This window comes from Gordionus sp. m RMFG-2023, chromosome 2 (assembly GCF_954871325.1).
Source record: "Gordionus sp. m RMFG-2023 chromosome 2, tfGorSpeb1-WG-v2, whole genome shotgun sequence".
Lineage (NCBI taxonomy): Eukaryota > Metazoa > Nematomorpha > Gordioida > Chordodea > Parachordodidae > Gordionus > Gordionus sp. m RMFG-2023.
Window position 1 is genome coordinate 23,881,019 of NC_088776.1, and position 24,005 is coordinate 23,905,023.

General features: G+C 28.1%; 1 protein-coding gene across 1 annotated transcript in view; it reads right to left on the bottom strand.

Moving 5' to 3' along the window:
* The window catches only part of LOC135923322 (protein AMN1 homolog), a 39,939-nt gene that overhangs the window by 12,083 nt on the left and 3,851 nt on the right, over window positions 1-24,005 (bottom strand). Inside the window, exon 3 of the mRNA XM_065458006.1 lies at window positions 1,701-1,857. Coding sequence (XP_065314078.1) covers window positions 1,701-1,857 — 157 coding nt within the window. The remainder of the gene's footprint in view (window positions 1-1,700; window positions 1,858-24,005) is intronic.

Consider the following 24,005-nt stretch of genomic DNA (forward strand, 5'->3'; position numbering starts at 1 on the left):
TATATATAATTTGAAATATTATTTTATCTAATTTTAACGGATATTATTTTATTTAGTATTTAATTATTTATTTCAAATTTTAAAAATAAATGTATTCCTCCTCATAGAACCCTTCACCCCAATGTTATTATTCCTTGTTCATAAATTTTTTCCACAGATTTGGTGCTCAGGCCTTCTCGGAGTAAAAATTCCGAAAAAATATTATATTAACATTTTTCTAAATAAAATAAGAAATCCTAGTAAAAAAATAAAATTTGCCTATTCTAGAACTTAAGTTTTAATTTAGCGAGCGTACAATATATTTTTAAAAAAATAAAAAGGCCCATGATAAAATATTTGAAGGAAAACTTCGGCCCTAATCAAGATTATAATCCTTGACTACTAATATCCAATAGTAAAGTTAAGACTAGGATATATATATATGTCACCGTACAGATTATTATATCACAGGAATATCCAAGATATTCTTGTGGACATAGCCGCGAAATAAAAATAAAATTTTTTTTAAAAAAATCTTATTAGATATTAGTTTAAAAAACACAAACAAAAAGTAATTTTAAAAATCTGAATAAAAAAATTATTAAATAAGTTAAAAAGTGAGTTTACTACCCATGCTAAACAAGTTGCTAATTCTATCTTAAAAACTATAAAATTATTAATCAATTCCTTATACAAAATATTAATTTGTTTTCACGCCTTTTTTATACTCTGTTTTTTAAGAGGTTTATTGTCAGCATTTACAAAGCTCTAAATTTTAAGATATACGAGATTTTAAAAAAATTCTGGAGAAGATAACTAATAATATTTTATAAATGTAATAAAAATTTGAAAACCTTCCTAACCAACCCCGTTTAACACTGATAATTATTGAGTAAGATGGCATTACAAATAAAATATTTTTTTAATACCTATATATTGAATCTATATGTAATCAAAAGTTAAAATTATTCCGATCTAAACCCGCCCATTTAGAGCCAAAATATTTTTTGATCAATTATGAGTAGCGATATCAAATTTTTTACCCCTCCCCTTCCCCAGGTTGTATTCGTACGCTACTACGGTAGAGCTAGAGTGAACCTGAATACTATTAAAATCCTAATCAATGTTATTTGATACCCATCATCATATCAATATTTGGAGCTGATTAAATTATTCCTGACCTCCTTAATAGCTTCGCCCAACAAGGAGGCGATTGGTTTATTACCTATTCAATAGATCTTTTAATTAGCTATAGAATGATACCTTTTTTAACCATATATACTTTAATAAGGTCAAGAAAAACAACTTAAAATACATGGGTCTGAACCCCGGGTTCGTGCTCATAGCAGGCCTGAGCACCAAATTGGGTTGTAAATTTTACGACCAAGCAAATTAACAACACTATACTATATACAAATAAATACTAATTGATCAAAATTTATATAATAAAATTTGAGTTAATTGATATTAATATTATAATAAAATAACATACTATATTTAAAGATTGTAATTTCCGAGGGAAAGAAATCTGACAAAATGTCGATAGTAAATTCCATTTTTTTTTTTTTAAAAAAACTCAATTTTCCATAGAAATGGTTGGTAATATTCTCCTATTTTTTTTCTTGACAATTTCACCTTTTGATTAATGAGAAGTAGCATATATGAATAAATATATCAACTCGTAGCATATAATATTTATTTATGAATATATATATATTAACTTTTTGAGTTGATACGATAATTGGAAAGACCGTCGTTATTGCTGAGACATTCGAGATTGATGTAAGTGAGTAAAGGACACAACGAGAGTTTAAATATGGAATGATCGGTTATGTGACATTGGCTGAGATCGATTTCATGAGTGCCGGGGTGCAAAATCTTGTAATAAAAAAGTTCAAAAATGTCATTAAGTTCAAAACAAAAAAAAGTAAATGCTCATAATTTCGCAAAATATTATTAGCGTACAAAATATCTAAATTAATTTTGTAGCATGTTTCAGGGGTATGTATATTATTTTAAAAAAATAACGTCCAATAGCAATCCAGATAAAAAATTATTGTAACGACTTTTCTTAGTCCCAGCATATTAGGATTGAGTCAGCCCTTTCGTAATGTCATATGTGATGAAATAAATTATAAGTATTTTGAAAAAAAGAGCCATTTGTATCACGTTATGAGCAGGGATACCGATTTGAAAAAAAATTAGTGTTCTTTTTCTGGAAGAGGGGCATGGCGGGGTGCCTCTCCAAGAAAATTTGAAATCTTTTTTATAATGGTATTTTAGCATATTATAAATTCAGGCTTTGCGTTTCCCAAAAATATCGGATAGGGCCGATACCTGTAAAAACCGATCTGATCATTTTATTTTTCTTTTTTTTGTTATTTTATGTCTATTTATTTTACATTAATAAATTTTTTTAAACAATGCAAATGCACAACACCCCTTAAATTTGATTTATTTTTTTAAATAGATTTATAGTATTTTTAAAGTTTTTTTATAAAAAATATGGTATCTGAATTATGGAAATATTTTACAAAAGACAAAGATAATTTTACAAAATGTGTAATATGTGGAATTCTAATTTCACGGGGAAGAATAATGAAAATTTCATTTATTACTACCAATATCCGTAAACTTTTTTTAATTATTGTAGAAATAAAAAAATTAAATTAAATGCATAATTTGATATTTTGCATAAAAATATTGATTTCTTAATTACATTTGGTTCAAAAAGGGGTGGGAAAAAAACAATATAAATATCGGATCTGTATCAGATCGGTTTTGAACCAATATCGGATCGGTGAAAAATATGTGGATCGGCACAGCCCTATTAGAAATATTTATTTTTCATTAAATTAACATAAAATATTTTATAAACAAAATGTGTAATATATTACGATATTGTATATTTTTAATCTCAAAAATTAAACCTTCCTTATTTTAATTATTTCTTCAAATGATACAATAGAAATAGCTATATAGATCTCGCAATGAATGCGTTGAGTGAATATATTGATGATAATAATGAGAGTAATAAATGCCCACACGATTGAGAGTTTCAAAATTGTATTATCACAAACGTGTAGTGAATATGAGGCGGCTTTCATCTTATGATTGTCATCATAACAAATTTTTGTGCAAGTCTTATGATAAAACATTTCCAATTCAATGATAAAAAACGTTAACGGGTCTCCTTTCAGTCAGTGAAATTCTTCTCTATATATTAAAAAATGGCAGAGGAGTCACATGTCTGCCTATGATAACCAATCAAGAAAACTTTCGATTAAGGTTATTAGGAATATTGGAAAAGATTAGCTATAGCAAATTGTATATACATTGTTTCTGTTTGAATTATATTGTGTATTATATTATAATTATTTTTATATAATTATGAAATCCATTTTTTTTAAAAAGTTTTTTATGTAAACTGGCAATATATATTTTTACAATATATTTCAATTTTTATATAAAATATTTTATATGAAATACTTCAATATAAAATAATTTCGTTTCAAATTCATGGGAAAAAAATATACCCTCCTTAGTTTATACTATTTACTATTAAAGCATGACCTTACCTTTTTAGAGTGTAACGCGCCATCATGTGACGTCCCTGTGCCAAATACTAATGAAATCATATTTAAAATTAGTTCAATCACAAAGGAAGTTGCATATATTTTTTAATACCTTGGCGAAAAATGGCGCGATTAAGATTTTAGCCAATAGTATAATGTAAGCTTCGAGATTTGGCAAATAGATGTTCATACATTTTTGCCACCTATACTTGGCTATTTATAAGCAATATTTCATTAAAATATTTTCATGTATTAATCCATAACATTTTAATTTTTCAAATATAATTTATATTAGAGATCTGCAAAGTTAGGCCCGGCTCGTACGCGACCCGAACGGACTTCGGGCCGAGCTCAATTTTATTTAAAATAATCGGGTTTGGGCCGGGCCTAATATTTTTAAAAAAATTTCGAGCCGGGTCGAATCGGACCTTGGAAATTTTATTAAATATATCTAAATTTATCAATTTTATATTAAATTTATTATGTAAAATAAAAATTTTTGATTTAATTTATTGAAACTAAACGCTATATAACATATGTCTTTTATTTTAAGTAATTATAATAATTAATTTCTATATTTAAATAAATTCGGGCCTGGCCGGGCCAGTAAATTTTTTTAAAATAAATTTAGGGTTCGGGCCGGGCCGGCAAAACTTTTTAAAAAAATTTCGGGCCGGGCCGGGCTTGAAAAATTAGGCCCGATGCAGATCACTATATATATTAAAAATTCGGATATTTTTTTCTAAAAGTTATTTGTTATATACGTATATAGATTTTTTAAAAGGTAATTTTTTGAACAAAATAAAAAAAAATTTCACATATTAATTTATAGTGATAGCTCTTTTAGCCGTTTTAGTCAAATCCAAAAATAGCGAAATCAAATTTTTAGCAGAAAAATATCCTCAGTCTCGGGATTATATACATTTATAATTTATAACAGCACTTTGTGCAATAAATTACATTTCGAATTTATATTTAATAAATTTACAGATTATTTAGATCTTAGTAATGTCAATTTTTTAGTCACCAGCCCTGGTAAATTTTATATCTTAAATAACTTCAAGATGAAATTTAGAATTGTTATAAAAATTATCCTTCCCCCCCCCCCTATTGCAAAAAAACAAATTCCTTACTATGCGGCTGTGTGCCCTCACCGCAAATTTTATGAATACAGCACTTATTATAAGTAAGTAATATTATATAATTTTAAATTTTAATTATATAAATCAGGAAAAAATGTAGGTTTTGTAAATAATGTCAATCGTTACTTTTAAAATAAAACACTGTTATTTATTTTTAAATGAAATGTGCAGAAATTATCAGATTTTACACTTGTACAATAAACACAAAATTCTAAAAAGCTTAAAGAAAAATTAAATTTAAAATCTGGAGTGCAACCAACTTAAAAAAAATTATATAAATAAAAAAAATTATAATATTATTTAAAATTATGATTGTTTCATCCCTGGTGGATAAATATATCATTTAAGGATAATATACTCATTCATTTATTAATATAAAACAAAAAGGATAGCAAGCAATATATTGTAAATTTTATTTTTTGGCAATACTAAGTAGCTAAAAAATATTTTGTCTGCCAAAATCAGATCAGTATTTTTTTAAGAAAAATTTATTATTAAATCATCGAATTTTTTTATTTATGTAATTTGGCAGATAAGGTTTCTTCTTTCTCATGTAAAAGTTTTATTTTTTAATCTAATGATACTTTAAGGCTAATCTTAATATCATGTAAGAAAAATAATAAAGTTTTAATGCAAAATCACTGACAGCTACTTATACAATCTTCCAAGTCCAATCGAACTCGATCTCTATTTTTTTGTAATCGAATCGGAAATTGCTCTAAATATAATTATTCTGACCAGGTCGAAATTTTATTTTCAAAAATGGTCGAGTCAATAGACCATAAATACCTCGAATAGGAACAAACCTTAAAAAAGTCCATTTTAGAGCTCTAAACCCAAACGAGCGTAATTTCAAACATGATTTGTATCTGTTAAACCATTAAATTTCATAAATTTTTACATATTCCAAGTCCAAACTCTCATCCAAATTCCAACATTATTCGTTTCTGAAAAACTTCCATGTGTTTTTATAGACATTACTTTTTAAAATTTGATTCACGTAAAATTTCTAATAACGCCCGGTTATTTTTTTTTAAAACCAATAACGCCCAATCACCGGTTAAATTTAAAACTTTATTCACAATAATGGCGTAAACCACCGCGACGTGATAGGTTGCGATTTTTAAGTCCTGCGCCCACCGCTAGAACCTAACTCGTATTTTTAAGTCTAAATAGATGATCTGAGAACCAAAATTAAGTCGAGCTAAGACGCGGCGTAACAAATGATTTAGGCATAAATATTTGAATATAACTATTATAAATTATAGCATACATTAAAATTAAATTAATTGTGAAAAAAATTCTCATTTAAATTAATGAATAATGAAAATAACTTTTTTTGATATACTTACATATATTAAGCGATCGATATATTTAATAAATAACTGAAATGGGCATATTTAGATAGTTAAGTGTATCGAATAATCTCATATAGTTAACTATCGCTATAATTATCTAAATTTTATGTTTACTTGGAGATTAACGCACCCGCAAATGACAATCTCAAAGTTAAAAAAATGAATAAAACATAATGAGAACATTATGAAGAGGCGAGAGCACGCCTATAACTTTTTATATCTGAGATGAAAAAAAATTGAGGATGCTTCAATCAAAAAAATTGATTTTTAGCTCAAAAGCTATAAACGATATGACAGTGGAATGAAATATGTAAAAAAAATTTAACACAAATTAATGAAGTCAAAACTCAAAACTAATGAAAATTATGTAAATAATATGTAAAATTATTTTTTAAATTAATATAATTAACTATTTATTTTAGCACAAAAAAAGTGTTTATAAAGTAAAATTTATATCATATTTTTAATTATTATATTCCATGCCATGTGGGTTATTCTTAATAAACAGGTAAAAATAAATAATTTAATATCGTGTAAAATTGTAAGTAGTAGGGCAACTAAAAAAATAAATCAAATAAAAAATTGATATATTTATAATTAGTAGAATTTTAAATATAATTCTATGTTAATTAAATCATCATATAAAATTAATTTAAATTAAAGTTTTAAATTTAACACAAGTTACAGCTTAAAAATATTGATTGTACACTCCGTAGGCCTAAAAGTGAATCGTTTTTTTTCAACTGGTCTAAATATAAAAAAATACCAATTTATCAGACAAAAATGATAGTTGCTAGCAATACCGCTAGCTATGATGCCAACAAATTATTTCATTCTTTCCTTTTATAATAATAAAAATTTAATTTTAGAACCATGATTGGTAAATTATTTTATTAAACTTTTTTATGAAATATAGATCTCAATAAGTCAGAGCTAAAAGAACGTAACAATTACTTTAATTCAAAGGAAAAATAAACTGCGATCCATTTGAAGATAAAATAATCATTATTTTCATATATTATTATATAATGTGTATAACATTCTAATTCCAAACCTTTTTAAGCAAGAACTATTTGTAACAAAATTTTACTATCTTTCCCTTATATATTATAATAATGGGAAATGCTATTCATAATATTATAAATAAAAGTAACTTAAATAAATGAAGATCCCACTTTATCTTGTAATAAAGTCATGAAGCTTATTTTTATTTTGAAAAATAAAACTTGGGGAAATTATAAAACACAATAATATACTATAAAACAAATAAATAAAACACAAAATCAAACGAATTTCAAGGTTTAATTATGATATTTTTTATTTGAAAGAGATGGGAATTAAGATTATCCTGTTTTAAATGGTTTTTCCCCTCGTTTAAATTGTGTTTTTGTTGTAATTTTTTATGTTATTTATATATAAGTCATTAGTTTTAAATTCTGTATAATATATTTTATCTACCGTGAAACTGCTAAAATTAGGACCGCGTTCGGTTCTGGATTGGTTCAAAGGGAAAAAAGAAGGGTTCTGAAATTTTTTTGAACCAGGATATGAGTTCCAGTAAATTTCATAAGAGTTCTCAACATTAAAATAGACTTCGATAAGAATTAAATATTCATACCAAGAATTACGTTTAAGCTCAAAAGTTTCCTCTGCCTTGAAATCTTATCTCGAATGGATTGGGCCATTTGATTAATATTTCGGGATGCATTTTCTTTGTTCATAACATAGTTGCCAGATAAAAGGGGATATATATATTTAGTGTTTGCAATGGTCCAGTCGGACCGACGGTCCGGTCTAAGGCGGTCTCACCAGACTCTTGGGTCCCATGAGATGGTCCGGTCGGACAATACGGTCCGATAGTTCGGTCCGGTCCGACCGTAGACCGATTAAAGAAGATAAAAATTTACTATACTACGATTTTAATGTGCATGTACATGAACACATAAAACATGATTATTTAATGCCTAACACTTTATAATATCTCATTCACCTTTTACTTTTTATATTCTTCCGTTTCATTCAATTCAATTCATTCGTCATCAAGTAATTTAATTTAGTAGGGTAGGTAGGTGGTATTATATTTTTATTTTTAGAAATGGATATTTAAATCATAGAAGTTGATAATACTATTGAACCACCACACTCTTCAGGGGGTGAAAGAATGACTATTGATGTAAATGAAAAAAATCCATCAAATTCTTTACATAATGTTAAAGAATTATATATTTTAAAAAGGATAATGCTGGGAAAACATGTAAAATATGTCTACAAATAAAATATTTTCCAATTCTTCAAGCACAAGTAAATTAATCATATATATGGAGCTCAATAAATATATGAATAAAAACTTCATCAAATAAATATATTTATAGTTATGATTAGGACTGGGAACCAAAATTAAAAACCCAAGATTAACGAAATATTATTGGTATTAGGTTTAAATTATTGCTATTGGTTTAAATAATATTTTCTATTATTTGTATTAATATTGGTTTAGATTCAAAAAAAGAATAGAAATAAGAGAATAACCAAGGATCGGCTCATGGGAACTGGGACATCAGCAGAGAAAGATGATATATACTTATCTGAATTTTATATCCGATTAATTCCAACATACTAGATTGGTGGAAGGGAATCATTATCGATTTCCAATTCTAGCCAAAGTAGAATGGACTACAGCAAGCTACATCTGTAGCATGTGAACGGATCTTTTCTAAAGCTAATGATAAAATGCAAAAAAACGAAATAGAATGAATCCGTTCAATCAATAATGACACTTGAATCATGAATAAAAAATAGAATAATTTTTGATTTTTTAGAAAATAATTAAAATATTTATTTATATTTTATAACCAAATATCTATCGCATTATATATATCAAAAAAATAATAATTTTGTATTTTAATATTCTTTTGAAATATTAGGCATTTGTATTGTATTTGTATAATATAATAAAAATGATTTGATGATATAATTAAAATATTGGTAATTTAACACTTTTCATTTTTAATAAATTTAATGCAGAATAAAACTTTTGTAGCTTGATAAAAAAAAATTTAGATGGGACCGACCGGACCGATGGTCCCACGGTTCGGTCTCACTTGACTTAACAGTCCATCGGTCCGGTCTCATTTTCGAAAAAAGGGACCGGACTGTTGCAAACAATATATATATGAATCCCGGAAAAAAACCCCCGGAAAAAACTACCAGAAAAAAACCCCCGAAACAAAACTACAAACAAAAAAACTCCCGGAAAACAAATTCCCAGGAAAATCGAAAAAAAACCCCCGGAAAATAAATCCCCAAGAAAATCGGAAAAAAATTCCCGGAATAAATCCCTGGATTTTTTTTTCATATTCATAGAATTTACCTAAGAACCAATAATATAGGTATATTTTTATTTGGATTAAAATGGATATACTCATTTTAAAATGCATAGATAAATTAGTATTTTAGAAAAAAATATTATAAAAATATTTAGGTCCTAATTCATTATTTAAAGATTACTCATACCTTCCATAAAAAATGCTTAAGCAAGATAGTTCAAATTGGTACTGGGAAAAAATACCATAGTAAAATAACCCATATATTTCATTTAAAGATTATTTGGTATTAATAGATATAAAATCCATTCTTAATTACGATATTAAGTAGAATAAATTTGACAAAATTTTGTAATAAAATATATTCATTTTATTGGTAAATTATGATTATGTATATACAAATTTAATAATTTAGAATAATAATTATATTTTGACATCGAATATTGAAGGAAATCGCTCTTATAAAATCTGGAAGGCTTCGCACCCCATCACAGTATTCCCCGCAAAGTTTCTTTAACCAAATCTGGGTATTCTAACTCTTCAATTTTGTTTTCGGTGTCCTATCTACATGTCATCGAAGTTTGGTTTCATCGGTAGCCACCTCGCATTTCATTTTTTTTAATCAATGCCCAGATTGATGGGTGTTTATTCCCAACCAGATTAGAAAAACGATGATTCCAACCTTCGCAATGAGTTATTTGTGCGTTTTTCGTCGGATAGAGTGCTCTGATTCACATTTCAAGTTTCTGGAGGAAATCGGGTCTTAATTCGACGTGTTTGAAATTGAGAATTGCTTCTTGTGACAAATTCTATAAAAATGGAAATAAAAATCCTGGGATTTTTTTTCCTGGGGGTTTATATTCCGGGTTTTTTTTTCCTATTACATATATATATATGTTTTTTTTGATATTCACAAATGATTAGATATCATATTAATTAAGTTTATTGCAAAGAGAAGTTTGAATATAGACCTTTTTAACATTCCTTCCTGATATTTTGATATTTCTTTTATATAATCAAAATTAAATGTTAAATGAATGTGTGTCTGACAATTAACTAACAAGGCAATCAAAATTTAAAATATCGTAAATCTTGCTCAAAGTATTTGAATATATGATTTTTACTATAAAATGTAATAAAACCCATCTTGAACTAGGTTCTGTAGGAGGAAAATAGCAGGGTTGGATTCACAACCTTGGATAGACCACAAACTGCGCTTATTTTTATTTTTAAGAAATTTGCTTAAATTTTTATTTTGGCAGATAAAGTATTTTATTAGAAAGATGCACTGCTAATACTTTTTATTTTAACAGATACCAGTGCCCTAAATTTTTTTAAAAAATTGGCCTACTTTATGGCGATGAATTCTACAAGATCTCCAGGCTCGCATTATATTATTTTGTCTAAAATCCTAATCGGATTGTTTAAAAAATTTAAGCTTGAATCCGGTTTTTTGAGGGCTTTCATGGACTTTTTTCTTATTAGTTTATGTTTGTTGTCTATTAAAGATACCATTTCATCTATTATTGGTTTTAAAATATATAATTTATCATAGTAAAAAGTTGTGGAAAACATTTCTCTCAATTGTATAAATATAAAGATTAGCATCAGGCTTATATTTTCCCCAGAATAAAAATATTTTTATTGATCAGGTTAATGCTTTTTCTCCCATATATTTTATCATAGGTGTTCGAACAGTGGTTTCTTTTCATTTTTATTTTATAAATTGCACTTAAGCAATGGAATTCTGCTGTGCGCCGTAATTTTTTCAAGTCCAATTGAATTGGATTGGAGAAAAATTAGTGAAATGAATTATAATTTATTTAAGTAAAAAGCATCAAAAATTACAAGTGATACTGATATTATAAAATTACATTTCTATTGGCGCTTTTGAAATTTGGATTAAAGAAAGTATTAGAAATATAAAGTAATGGTTTGATGTTAAACTTTTAAAAAAAAATACTTCAGCAATTTCTAATCAAATTCTAAATTTTTACTAGTAAAATTATAATATGTTAAAAATTGTTAAACCTAACCCGAACCTATCTTTAAATATTTTTTAGTTTCGGGTTCAAATCAGATAATTAAAATGGTTTTGGTTTAGGGTCTACTCACCAAAAACGGGTCTGACCGGATTTATGGTTCAGGATCAATCCCTGATTTCACTCAAAGCAACGATATAAATTAAAGTTAGGTTTTAAATTCGTAATTATAAAAAAAAGTGTATGCCATTTATTTTCATACATATTTAAATATTTATCTAATATGGCTATTTATCGACCGAGATTACATAATAAGGTTCATCTATAAGGTTCATTTCTTCTAGCCCTTATAGGATTTTAATTAAATATATAAATCGATCTAAAATAATTAAGATATTATTATAATAAGGTTTATTTTTCAATTATGTAAATATAATACTTAATCTCTCAATGGTTTCTTTTTATTTGAATGTTTTTAAAATTATTCTTAATAGAGATTAAGGCATTTTTATATCTAAAATAATAGGGTTTTTTTTTTACAAAAACCAATGATTGTTGTTCAATTTTTAGGTTTTTATTTTAATACTATATTTTCAAATTCGATTTTTAAAAAATATACGATCCCATCGAAAAATTATTCGTTCGTAATCGATTCGGAATATATATAAAAATTTGGCGAATAATAAATTAACATTATGATAAATAATACATTAAAACGAATTTTATGCAAAAATTAATATTTCATACTAGAGAGCTACACCCGACTCAACTCAGGGACCCCAAAGTCATAAAATTGTGATAATTTTTATTTTGGGTTGGGGGGGGGGGGAATTATCTTTCAGGTAGGAAGAGTTGGGAAATATTTTAGTTGTGATTTTGAATTTAACGAGTGACATAAATAAATCCGGATTTGATTGTATTTAATTTTAGATTATTTCTTATAATATACTACAAAAAAAATTTGGGGGAAAACTTGTTTTATATTCTGATTTTTGGGTCTAGTTGGGAATATAAAATCAATTTTATGCGAGTTGTTGGGTCTGGTGGGGAAAATGCTTTTCTTCCTACTGGTTGGCTCGATAAAAATTTCAAACCTTAATTTTAATAAAATTATTACTTAAATATCTATCATAAATGGATAGTGACCCCGATGATCCAGTTGGTAAAATGTCCTCCTCAAACAATATAAATAGGGTAGAGATAGTGAAAAAGCTATCTATATTTAATAAGCATTATAAAACTCAAAGGAAAAAAATGAACAACATTGTTTATCAATGTTCCATTTACACCTTTATAAAAAAAAAGAGTTGCAATAAAATTCTTATTTGCATAGAAACTTTATTTATAAAAGCTCATTTAAAAATAATTTGCTAAAACTCTTTAAAAATGATAACCTATAGAAATAGCAAAGGATTTTAAAGATTTTATAAATGATCTTAATTCATCGAAGTCAGTATACTTCAAAAATCTTAAATTGTATGCTGCATAATTACAGGAAAAAAAGAATAGTTGGTAAAGAAAATAATATCCAAAAATAATATTCATATCAATTTTTTTAGCTGATTTTGGACTAGTTCAACTCAGGCATTTTAGGGTTAATAGCTAGTTTTTTTTGATGAATTTTAACCTGAAATAACATAATAGTACAATAAAAACTTTCAAAGAATTATAATATTTAAAAAACTGAATTATTCGAATTGAATACAAATGGTGGTCATTATTTACTACGAACAGATAGTAAATCTTCGATTCGTTTAAGATAGCTGAACACAAATAATACGCTATTCCATTTGAATTCGTTTTTGAAGAGGTCTAGTTTATGATAGTACAGTGGGATAATCAGCAAAAGGTTTACTCTATAGGCGCTTATCGAAAAAGAGTCACTATAAACTGAGGAGAAATTTAAATTCCCAATTTCCCCAAGTTTTTCGGTGAAAAACTCGAGGTTGATGTTAGGCGAAAAATAGGTGTTGGAATCAGTTAAAAATAAGTTGATTGATTAAATGTGATAGTATAATGAGAGGATTGAAATTTATTTTCTTTTCCAACATAAAAATAAAAATATTTAAGATGATAAGAAGATGAAATCAGAACGAGCGAAATAAAAAAACTTATAAATATATACTTAATGATTTATTTCAAGTTCAATCGATTGCAAAAAGAAAATAATATTTATTATTAAATTTTAATTCATTTTAATTAATTTAATCAATATTTTTTTATGATACTATAACTATTATAATTAATAAGTTAATATCACGTTGTCTACCCTAATTTAGTTTGGCTTATTTTTAATAATGGAATTCTTCATTATGAATATACTACGTTATTCGATTAGAAATTATTGAATATTGGAGGTTTAGATTATAAAAAAAAATTTAATTGTAATAAAATCATAAAGAACTGGGGAAATGTCTAAAAATAGAAGGTTTTAAGTAATTATTATTAATTTGACGATTTAAAAGTTTTTTTTTAAAAAATAGGTTAAGGTTTATAAGTTTTCGATTTTTATCGAGAGGGTTGGGATGCAATTTATTTTAAGGAACAAATCAGGTGGGAAATTATTGGAATCTATAGGGAGTGACGTGTTATGTGAAGTTATTTCATATTCTATTTAAATTCTTGTCGATGTCTAGATACGGCCGGGTAACGATTACCGGTGCATCTTTGATTTAAACTAATGTTAGGCCACTCTACTAAGTAAATAAAAAACCGTCATGCGACGTAAAGATGGCCATCGAAATGGCAAATATTTTGGATTCAATGGCGATCTTTCTACAAGTCATAATGTCTTAAGTATTCTTCTTCACACAAGAGACAATACATACAAAAAATACTTTCGCAAATATAGATCAATTCCTATGAAATTCAAAATTATATTTTTTGGAATTATAAGTGATTTTTCATTTTGTATAATTAAATAATTTACACCAACCAATTTTACCCCCATTTTTTTTTAAAAAAAAATTCATATCCTAATGGGAAATGTTTGTTTAACCCGTTAATTATTTTAAAATAATCATTTCAATAACCCTATACATTAATATTAAATTACATTTAACGAAAAATAAACCAAAAAATATACCAAAATTTGGTTTGAAAATAATATATTGAAAAAAAGAGAAATCGAGTTATGATGTAATGTTAATCATTTTTAACGAATTTGCAATTAAGTCTTGTAATAGTATAAAATGGGTTCATCAATATTATATCTAGTCTCATTATAAATGGGTTCACATTCCAGCATTAGAGGTAGGCTTGGACAGGTCGGCAAAAATATTTTTAGAACAGGCAGGACTTGTGCAAATTTTACATTTCGTAAAAAGATTAAAGCTAAATTAATTTTTCCTTTATATAAAAATATTATGACACCGGACTGGACAACTTTTACAAATATTATTTTATGAGCTGGGCTAAAAAATCATTTCATATTTACATAAACGTACTTTTACTTTTTTCTTAACTAAATATTTAAAAAACAACTAATGATTTAGATGCTATTTTAATAGTTTATCTTTATAACGATTAAAATTTTATCAGTGCAATAAATAAAAACATGATCTTTTGATTGGATAGATCTAATGATTTTATATAAGATATAACAATTCATTTTAATTCAAAATAATTAATAACAAACCTATATTATTGGGTAAATCTGTAATGTGTAAAGTTTTCCGAATTTCCACGCTTCAAGATAAAAGATTGTTTTAAAATGATATAGTCCATTCAAATAAAGCGCACTGTAAAATTTAAAAACCCATGTTAAATTTATTATAACCCAATAGAGAAACGTTGAGTACTCTTCTCCTTTCCACAATATTAAATATCCTTGAGTAGGATAATAATAAACTATTTTCAGACCTGGCAATATTTTAATTACTAAACAATTTCCAAAAGATAAATTATTTAACCTACCGAACATATTAATTTTAAAATGAGGTCTATCTAAAATTTATATTTTACATTATATTAAATTTATAAATCAATAATATCTAAAATAGACAATATTACAAAAATGACAATGAGTGATTGTGAGATATATAAAATTTAATGTGTAACGATGCCACTTTTTTCATATATATAAATATTGAATACAGACATCTTAAGGTGTTTAAATATAACCTTCCTAAAATTATTGTAATTTTTTATTAGACATGCAGCGACAAAGCTTTTCGGAAGCTATGTGATATTGACCATATCAAGTTGAAATAGGCCGATCATCGATATCAGCGGTTCCAATTTTTAATAATAAAATTATTAGAAAATTTTATAATCATCTAAAATATATACTGTTGAGGTACTGATAAACCTCAACATAAATAAGTATCTTTAACATATACCAATTTATAAATGATATTTTAAAAAAAAAGAATAATCATTTTTTTTTAATTTCTATCATTCATTATTTTACCTTGTATCAATAATCATAGATACTTTTTTTACCCGCCATTTATATATATGAAATGGGACCAGCCAATTTAAATGATTTATAAATGATATCGATTAATAGTAATATTAATAAAAATTTATAAAGCAGGCAATGGTATAAAGTGAAAAAATATTCTTAGCAATTATACTTCTATTTTATACATGGTATCTCAATAAGAGAAAAGGAAACATAAAATAAATCAAAATTTTGAAAATTGTACACGATATGTTAAGGCCAGGAAACAGTTAAAATTTTTCAATTTAATTATTTTTTTCGAGCGAAAATAGATTTGTTGCGAAATAAATTGCGCAATTATTTTGCTTAACTATTAGCAGTACTTTACACAATTTTTTTTTTTAACTTTTGGGAATAAAAATCACGCAATTCTAATTCCTTGTTAAGAAGTAGGTGGTAATGATAAAACAAAAAAAATATTGGTTTTGGCTAATACATAAAAATATTAATCAATATTGATAATTACCTTCTTTACCATTATAAATACAATAGACAATATCACAAAAGAAAAGATGTTATTGAATGAATTTCAAATTTCGATTCAATTTTAAACAGAAAAATTTTATGTTTTGTTGATATAAAAAATATAATTAAAAATGAATATTATAATTATTTTGTAAGGCCGTGCCGGGCCCATCCGAGAAATTATAAAATCGAAACTATTATTTATGAAAATGGTCTGATCCAACTTAAAATAAGGTCCAAGTCCTGTCTAAAAAAAAAATCTTTGTATGTGTCTGACCCGAATAAAAAAAAATTTGAAATCAAAGCGCGCCTAATTTTCTTATCTACTACATATAAAAATCTTGGTTGATATAGCGATAATTATTTCCCGATTTCAAATGCCGTATCGAAATTTTTCTAGGTTAGATATAATATATTATATATATATCAAAGAAGTTGATCGGCCTAAAAAATGGTTTTTTTTAAACAAAAATTTCTCAAGCAGATTGAGCCGTAATTATTTTATTTAAAAAATTTATACAAAATATAATAGAGTAAAAGTTATTCGTTTTTTAATGGATGCTGTGATTTAAAGGATTAGAGATAAAAAGGACATGGAGTGTAGTGTAGAACAGTAGTTCGATCCTAGTCAGGACTACTTTTTTCTGATATCTTGGAGGAGTAAGGTTAAAAAAATTGAATAGGGTTACAAATATATATATATAAATGACAATAAAATTTAGTCATTGTTTAGTAAATTGCTATATGGTAACCAAATCGTCTTTGCGTTGCGATATTACATTTTAAAAAAGTCTCCTTTGCTGTCGTAAAAGAATGTAAAAATTAGTAGAGTCCCTGTCAAATCTAATTTCAGTCTGAGTCAGCCCGAAGCCCGTGGTTAAAAATCTTTAGACACGGGCTGATGCGGCCTAACTTCATTATAAATGGAATTAGGAAATATTTCAAACAAAAAAAATTGTTTTATCATCTAAGTTTAATCACATTAAATTTGAATATCAACAATGATTCTGATAATTTTTATGTTAGTCTGTATCTTTTTCGATTTATTACAAAATAATATGATAATAAAGCATTTAGTGAATTAAATAAAACTGATTTAAACCAATTTCCAATTTGATTCAAAAAATAATAGACATGTTCTTTTCTTTCATTGATTTTTTGTTGACTACTTCTAATTATTCGTTTCCATCTCAACTTTCTTTAAAACTTTTATTATTTTTTTTATTAATTATCATATTCAATCAGGGAAAAAGGAAAATGGATATTTAAAATTTGAGCCCCGGGTCAGGACAATATTTTATTTATCATGTCCTGCCCGTTGCGGGCCAACCCTGCAAAACTCGAATACCTGTTTTAAATTTCATATATTATCTAATATAAAGCAATTTCGATGTTTTTAAAACACTCTATTTAAAAAATTAAGTGTTGGTAGTCTCGAATCGGGCGGATACTTCGACTCGATATTGGCGTACCTCCGATATAAAATATATTCGGATGCCAATTCTGTATTTTTAAAATATATAAGTTAACGATAAAATCCTAAACAATAATTATTCTGCAAAATAAATATGAAATTAAAGATTAACATACAAATCCTAAAATTGGTGACTTCTATTTTGTCATTACTTTTCGCATATACCTGAGATTAGGTTGATTAAACTTTGATTGTTATTGTTAGCAATACAATATGCCATAAGCATATAAAAAGTATGAATACAAATATAAACTTCCTTAATAACCATGTATAATTATTAATATATAAAATTATGTTATCTTCCTAAATAAAAATATGGAATGGCATTATCGTTATTATTTCTACAGATAAAGTATTTCGTTTATGTACAATAGTTTCGTAATCAATTTTTTTTTAAAAGATACGTTGTTTCTTTTTTTTAATATAAATCCTGACTATATCAACTACCATGTAAACTGAAAAAAATATGCTCACCATCAATATCATATCATACTCATAATATTTCATTATAAAAAACTATGACAACTTGTCTAAGTCTGCTATTATTAATAATTATAAGATATTTAATAAAAATCATTATAATTTAATAGAATCTATAAATATATAATGAAAAGATAAATTGGATAAGAAAATAGACCTATATTCTATAAGTCAGTTTGCGAGATTTTCATAAATTTAATTGTTAAAAAGCGGTACTATGTAGAACAAAGGTTATCACATTATATGTAACGTATTTTATCTCAAATTACAAATTCATCAATCTTTATTTCAATTTTTGTCAAGTCAAATTTATTTCTGCAAATTGACGATTCTATTTTATTTAACAGTTGCTCTTCTTTGGAATTACGTGATACGTGAAATTAAGCGCACTAGCCCTATAATGTCGTATATATATCGAAATATATATACAACAGAGCAACGCTTGGTTCTCTCAAGAAAAAACCCATCTAATTGGGATAGAAGATGGGAACTAATTAAATAATTAAGAGGACCATCCACGTTTTATGGGCAGGCCGCGGTTACCTGTGCGCGTAAGAAGCAAAACCTCTTACTTAAACGCCCATCGGAAATAAAAAGAGAGATAAAAGCCCATGCCCGATTAAATAAACTTTTTGGTTACTGGAAGGGTAATATTGGCTATTTTAATTTTATTTTAATTTGCGTTGAGAGAGATCTTTACATATATATACTAAAGATACTAAAAGGTAATATAGATTGACTTATATACACCATATGGTATTAATATAATAATATTAAAAGAAAATAAGGTATCAGAACTTACGTATAGGAAAATAAAATCGAATGATCGTCCATGAAGAGTGTAGAGAAAGAAAAAATTGGCTTTAAATATATAGATGAAGTGATGATGGGGACAGGGAGGAAGTAATGATGGGGACAGGGAGGAATGGATAAAGTCACAACGTATTTTCGTGGGTAGAGGTTAGTGGTCATTAAGGTAATTGGCTTTTATTTTTAACAGTTTATTTATCGCGTTTTTATTATTATTTATCTGGGTGAATTGCGTTAGGCTAATATTCATCTTTACGATATCTGTTAGGGTTTTGTTTAGCCAGTACGTTTTGTATTGTAGTAGCTCTTGTTTTTGTATATCGGGAGCCAACTAAGGGCCTCAAATGCTAAATTATTATCCGCTTTCCTCATAATATGAGCAAACAGTTGAACTCTTCTCTTTTTGAGTTGGACCGCTACCGGAGTATGTTTGGATAAACTCCATAGACTTACATTTGAAATGACTCTAGGATATATATATCCATTAATAAGTCTCAGACATCTATTTACAAACACCTGAAGCTTCTTTATCTGGGCCTTGTTGACATCCCACGTATCACTTCCATATAGAAGAATAGGAATAATCATAGAGTTGAAAACTTGTAGTCTGCTCTTAACCGAGATCTCCCTGGTCATCCATAATTTAATATATTTGTAGAACTCTGCTTTCGCGTGTTTCAATCTTAATTCTACCTCATTCTTTATGTGTCCTTTATTATCCAGATTTACTCCAAGGTACTTAAACTCCTTAACCGATCTAATCCCCAATAATTCCGTTGTCCGTACCAGGTTTATCTCTGCCCATGGAGAGGGCATAACGACTGTTTTATTCATGTTTATAGTTAATCCTATCTCTCCACTATACGCTTTAAGTATATCAAGAATACAAGAGGCCTCATCTAGGGATTTAGTAATTATTAATATGTCGTCGGCATAGGAGATTATACGATGTTTCAAGTTTAGGTTGTCGCGACTGGATAAAGTTAAAAGATTAAACGCTCCCAGCGTATCCGCAATTATTTTGTTCATAATGATGTTGAATAGAATTGGAGATAAGACGCATCCTTGCTTAACTCCTTTCCGCACCATGAAGGATGGAGATTGAATATTTTCTACTTTAAAGGTAGCCATCAATGAACTATAGTGGTTACTCAGGATTCTTACTATATTTACATCCACACCACTATCTGTTAGGATTTTCCACAGAATCTCGTGTTTTATGCAATCGAAAGCTTTCCTAAAATCCACGAAGATGAATAGAAAAGGGAGCTTATATCTATAGCATTTCTGTAGAGTGATTTTTAATGCTAGTATGGGTTGCAGGATATTTCTGCCTGGTCTATATGCACAAATATTGTTTGATAACAGGTGGTTTGTAGAATTTAATATACGGTTCCTTAGAAGTACCATGAATACTTTAGAGGCGATAGATGTCAGCGCAATCGCTCTATAGTCGTCAAAAGTAGAAGGATTAGGAACCTTAGGGAAGTTGCAAATGAAGGATAAGTTCCATTCTCTAGGAGTGACACCAGAAGCCCGGATCTTGTTGAAGACCATAAGTAAAAACACAGAAATGTAATCAGGAGAGACTTTTAAGTGCTCCGCTTTAATGTTATCCAGGAAAGACACTACATTGTTCCTTCGATGAACTAGTAAACGTCATTGATACACTCCCAAAGATGATACAATATGATAATCCTAGGTGGATTTTAATACGCAAAATAGGAAAAGATGAAACTAGTATATAAAAAACAAAACATATATGGATAATGATTTAACCAGATGATTCATCTGCTCCAAATAGGTCGCGTACAGCCTTGTCACCTATCTTGAATTATCGCAAAACATCTAATGGTCTGAAGATTTGTAGAAATAGCTTTCATTCAAACACAAAAATCATACACATTTATTACACTTCATGTATACGTCGAACTAATTATTCCTCACAGCATCGATATTTATGCTTATCAAATATTCACAGTTGGTTCTTTGAATGTTAAAGCAATAACCATCCATTAATATTTCTGACTCACAAAATGGTGGTCAGGTTCAGCTTAATGATTAAAAGCGACCGTATGCGAGGAAACAAAAACACTAACGGTGTAATGCCACTGATAGTCGTGTAGTCCTAGACAATTAGATTTTAAAGATACATTTTAAACCACTCTAAAACTCCCCCTAGTCAAGGACGCGATTGTCTTACCAGACTCTCATTGAATATTCAGCGAGATTCTTGCAAGGCAATCAAAATTCAACTTTAGAAAAATGTTGGAGTTTTAGATTGTTAAAATGTATCTTTGCTGTCTACTTGTATAGGACTTCACGAATATTAGAGGCATAACACCGTCAGTGATTGGGTTTCCCCGCTTACGGTCGCTCTTAAGCATTAAGCTGAATTGACCACCATCTAAGTAGTCACAGGGAATAATGGATGGTTATGGAAACAACATTCAAAGAACTAACCGTGAAGATCAGATAGGCGCAAATATCGTTGCTGAGAAGGCTAAGGAGATCGAAGTAGACATGAAGTGCAATAAATGTGTACGATGCATACAAATAAATTAAAGCTATTTCTACAAATCTTCAGAACTTTAGAAGTCACCCGATAACTGAAGATAAATAACAATATTATATGTGACCCATGAGGAGCTAGTCATCGTAAGCTCTGGTTGGATCAGTTATTCGTATATGTTATATACATCTGAACATCTAGTTTCCTATTTACAGAGTGCGACCAAATTCCTCCTAGGATTATCAAATTTTATCAACTGTGGGAGTATATCAATGAGGGCTATCCTTAAACTAAGCGAACAACAAAGCGGTCGGGACTGGATAACATTAAAGCGGAGCACTTAAAAGTCTCTCCTGATTACATTTCTGTGTTTTTACTTATGGTCTTCAACAAGATCCGGGTTTCTGGTGTCACTCCTAGAGAATGGAACTTATCCTTCATTTGCAACTTCCCTAAGGTTCCTAATCCTTCTACTTTTGACGACTATAGAGCGATTGCGCTGACATCTATCACCTCTAAAGTATTCATGGTACTTCTAAGGAACCGTATATTAAATTCTACAAACCACCTGTTATCAAACAATATTTGTGCATATAGACCAGGCAGAAATATCCTGAAACCCATACTAGCATTAAAAATCACTCTACAGAAATGCTATAGATATAAGCTCCCTTTTCTATTCATCTTCGTGGGTTTTAGGAAAGCTTTCGATTGCATAAAACACGAGATTCTGTGGAAAATCCTAACAGATAGTGGTGTGGATGTAAATATAGTAAGAATCCTGAGTAACCACTATAGTTCATTGATGGCTACCTTTAAAGTAGAAAATATTCAATCTCCATCCTTCATGGTGCGGAAAGGAGTTAAGCAAGGATGCGTCTTATCTCCAATTCTATTCAACATCATTATGAACAAAATAATTGCGGATACGCTGGGAGCGTTTAATCTTTTAACTTTATCCAGTCGCGACAACCTAAACTTGAAACATCGTATAATCTCCTATGCCGACGACATATTAATAATTACTAAATCCCTAGATGAGGCCTCTTGTATTCTTGATATACTTAAAGCGTATAGTGGAGAGATAGGATTAACTATAAACATGAATAAAACAGTCGTTATGCCCTCTCCATGGGCAGAGATAAACCTGGTACGGACAACGGAATTATTGGGGATTAGATCGGTTAAGGAGTTTAAGTACCTTGGAGTAAATCTGGATAATAAAGGACACATAAAGAATGAGGTAGAATTAAGATTGAAACACGCGAAAGCAGAGTTCTACAAATATATTAAATTATGGATGACCAGGGAGATCTCGGTTAAGAGCAGACTACAAGTTTTCAACTCTATGATTATTCCTATTCTTCTATATGGAAGTGATACGTGGGATGTCAACAAGGCCCAGATAAAGAAGCTTCAGGTGTTTGTAAATAGATGTCTGAGACTTATTAATGGATATATATATCCTAGAGTCATTTCAAATGTAAGTCTATGGAGTTTATCCAAACATACTCCGGTAGCGGTCCAACTCAAAAAGAGAAGAGTTCAACTGTTTGCTCATATTATGAGGAAAGCGGATAATAATTTAGCATTTGAGGCCCTTAGTTGGCTCCCGATATACAAAAACAAGAGCTACTACAATACAAAACGTACTGGCTAAACAAAACCCTAACAGATATCGTAAAGATGAATATTAGCCTAACGCAATTCACCCAGATAAATAATAATAAAAACGCGATAAATAAACTGTTAAAAATAAAAGCCAATTACCTTAATGACCACTAACCTCTACCCACGAAAATACGTTGTGACTTTATCCATTCCTCCCTGTCCCCATCATTACTTCCTCCCTGTCCCCATCATCACTTCATCTATATATTTAAAGCCAATTTTTTCTTTCTCTACACTCTTCATGGACGATCATTCGATTTTATTTTCCTATACGTAAGTTCTGATACCTTATTTTCTTTTAATATTATTATATTAATACCATATGGTGTATATAAGTCAATCTATATTACCTTTTAGTATCTTTAGTATATATATGTAAAGATCTCTCTCAACGCAAATTAAAATAAAATTAAAATAGCCAATATTACCCTTCCAGTAACCAAAAAGTTTATTTAATCGGGCATGGGCTTTTATCTCTCTTTTTATTTCCGATGGGCGTTTAAGTAAGAGCTTTTGCTTCTTACGCGCACAGGTAACCGCGGCCTGCCCATAAAACGTGGATGGTCCTCTTAATTATTTAATTAGTTCCCATCTTCTATCCCAATTAGATGGGTTTTTTCTTGAGAGAACCAAGCGTTGCTCTGTTGTATATATATTTCGATATATATACGACATTATAGGACTAGTGCGCTTAATTTCACGTATCACGTAAATAAATTTCACGTTTCCATTCGACTTCTAATAAATTGAATGGCATTTAGGAACAATTTTTCCTGAATAATTGAAAATA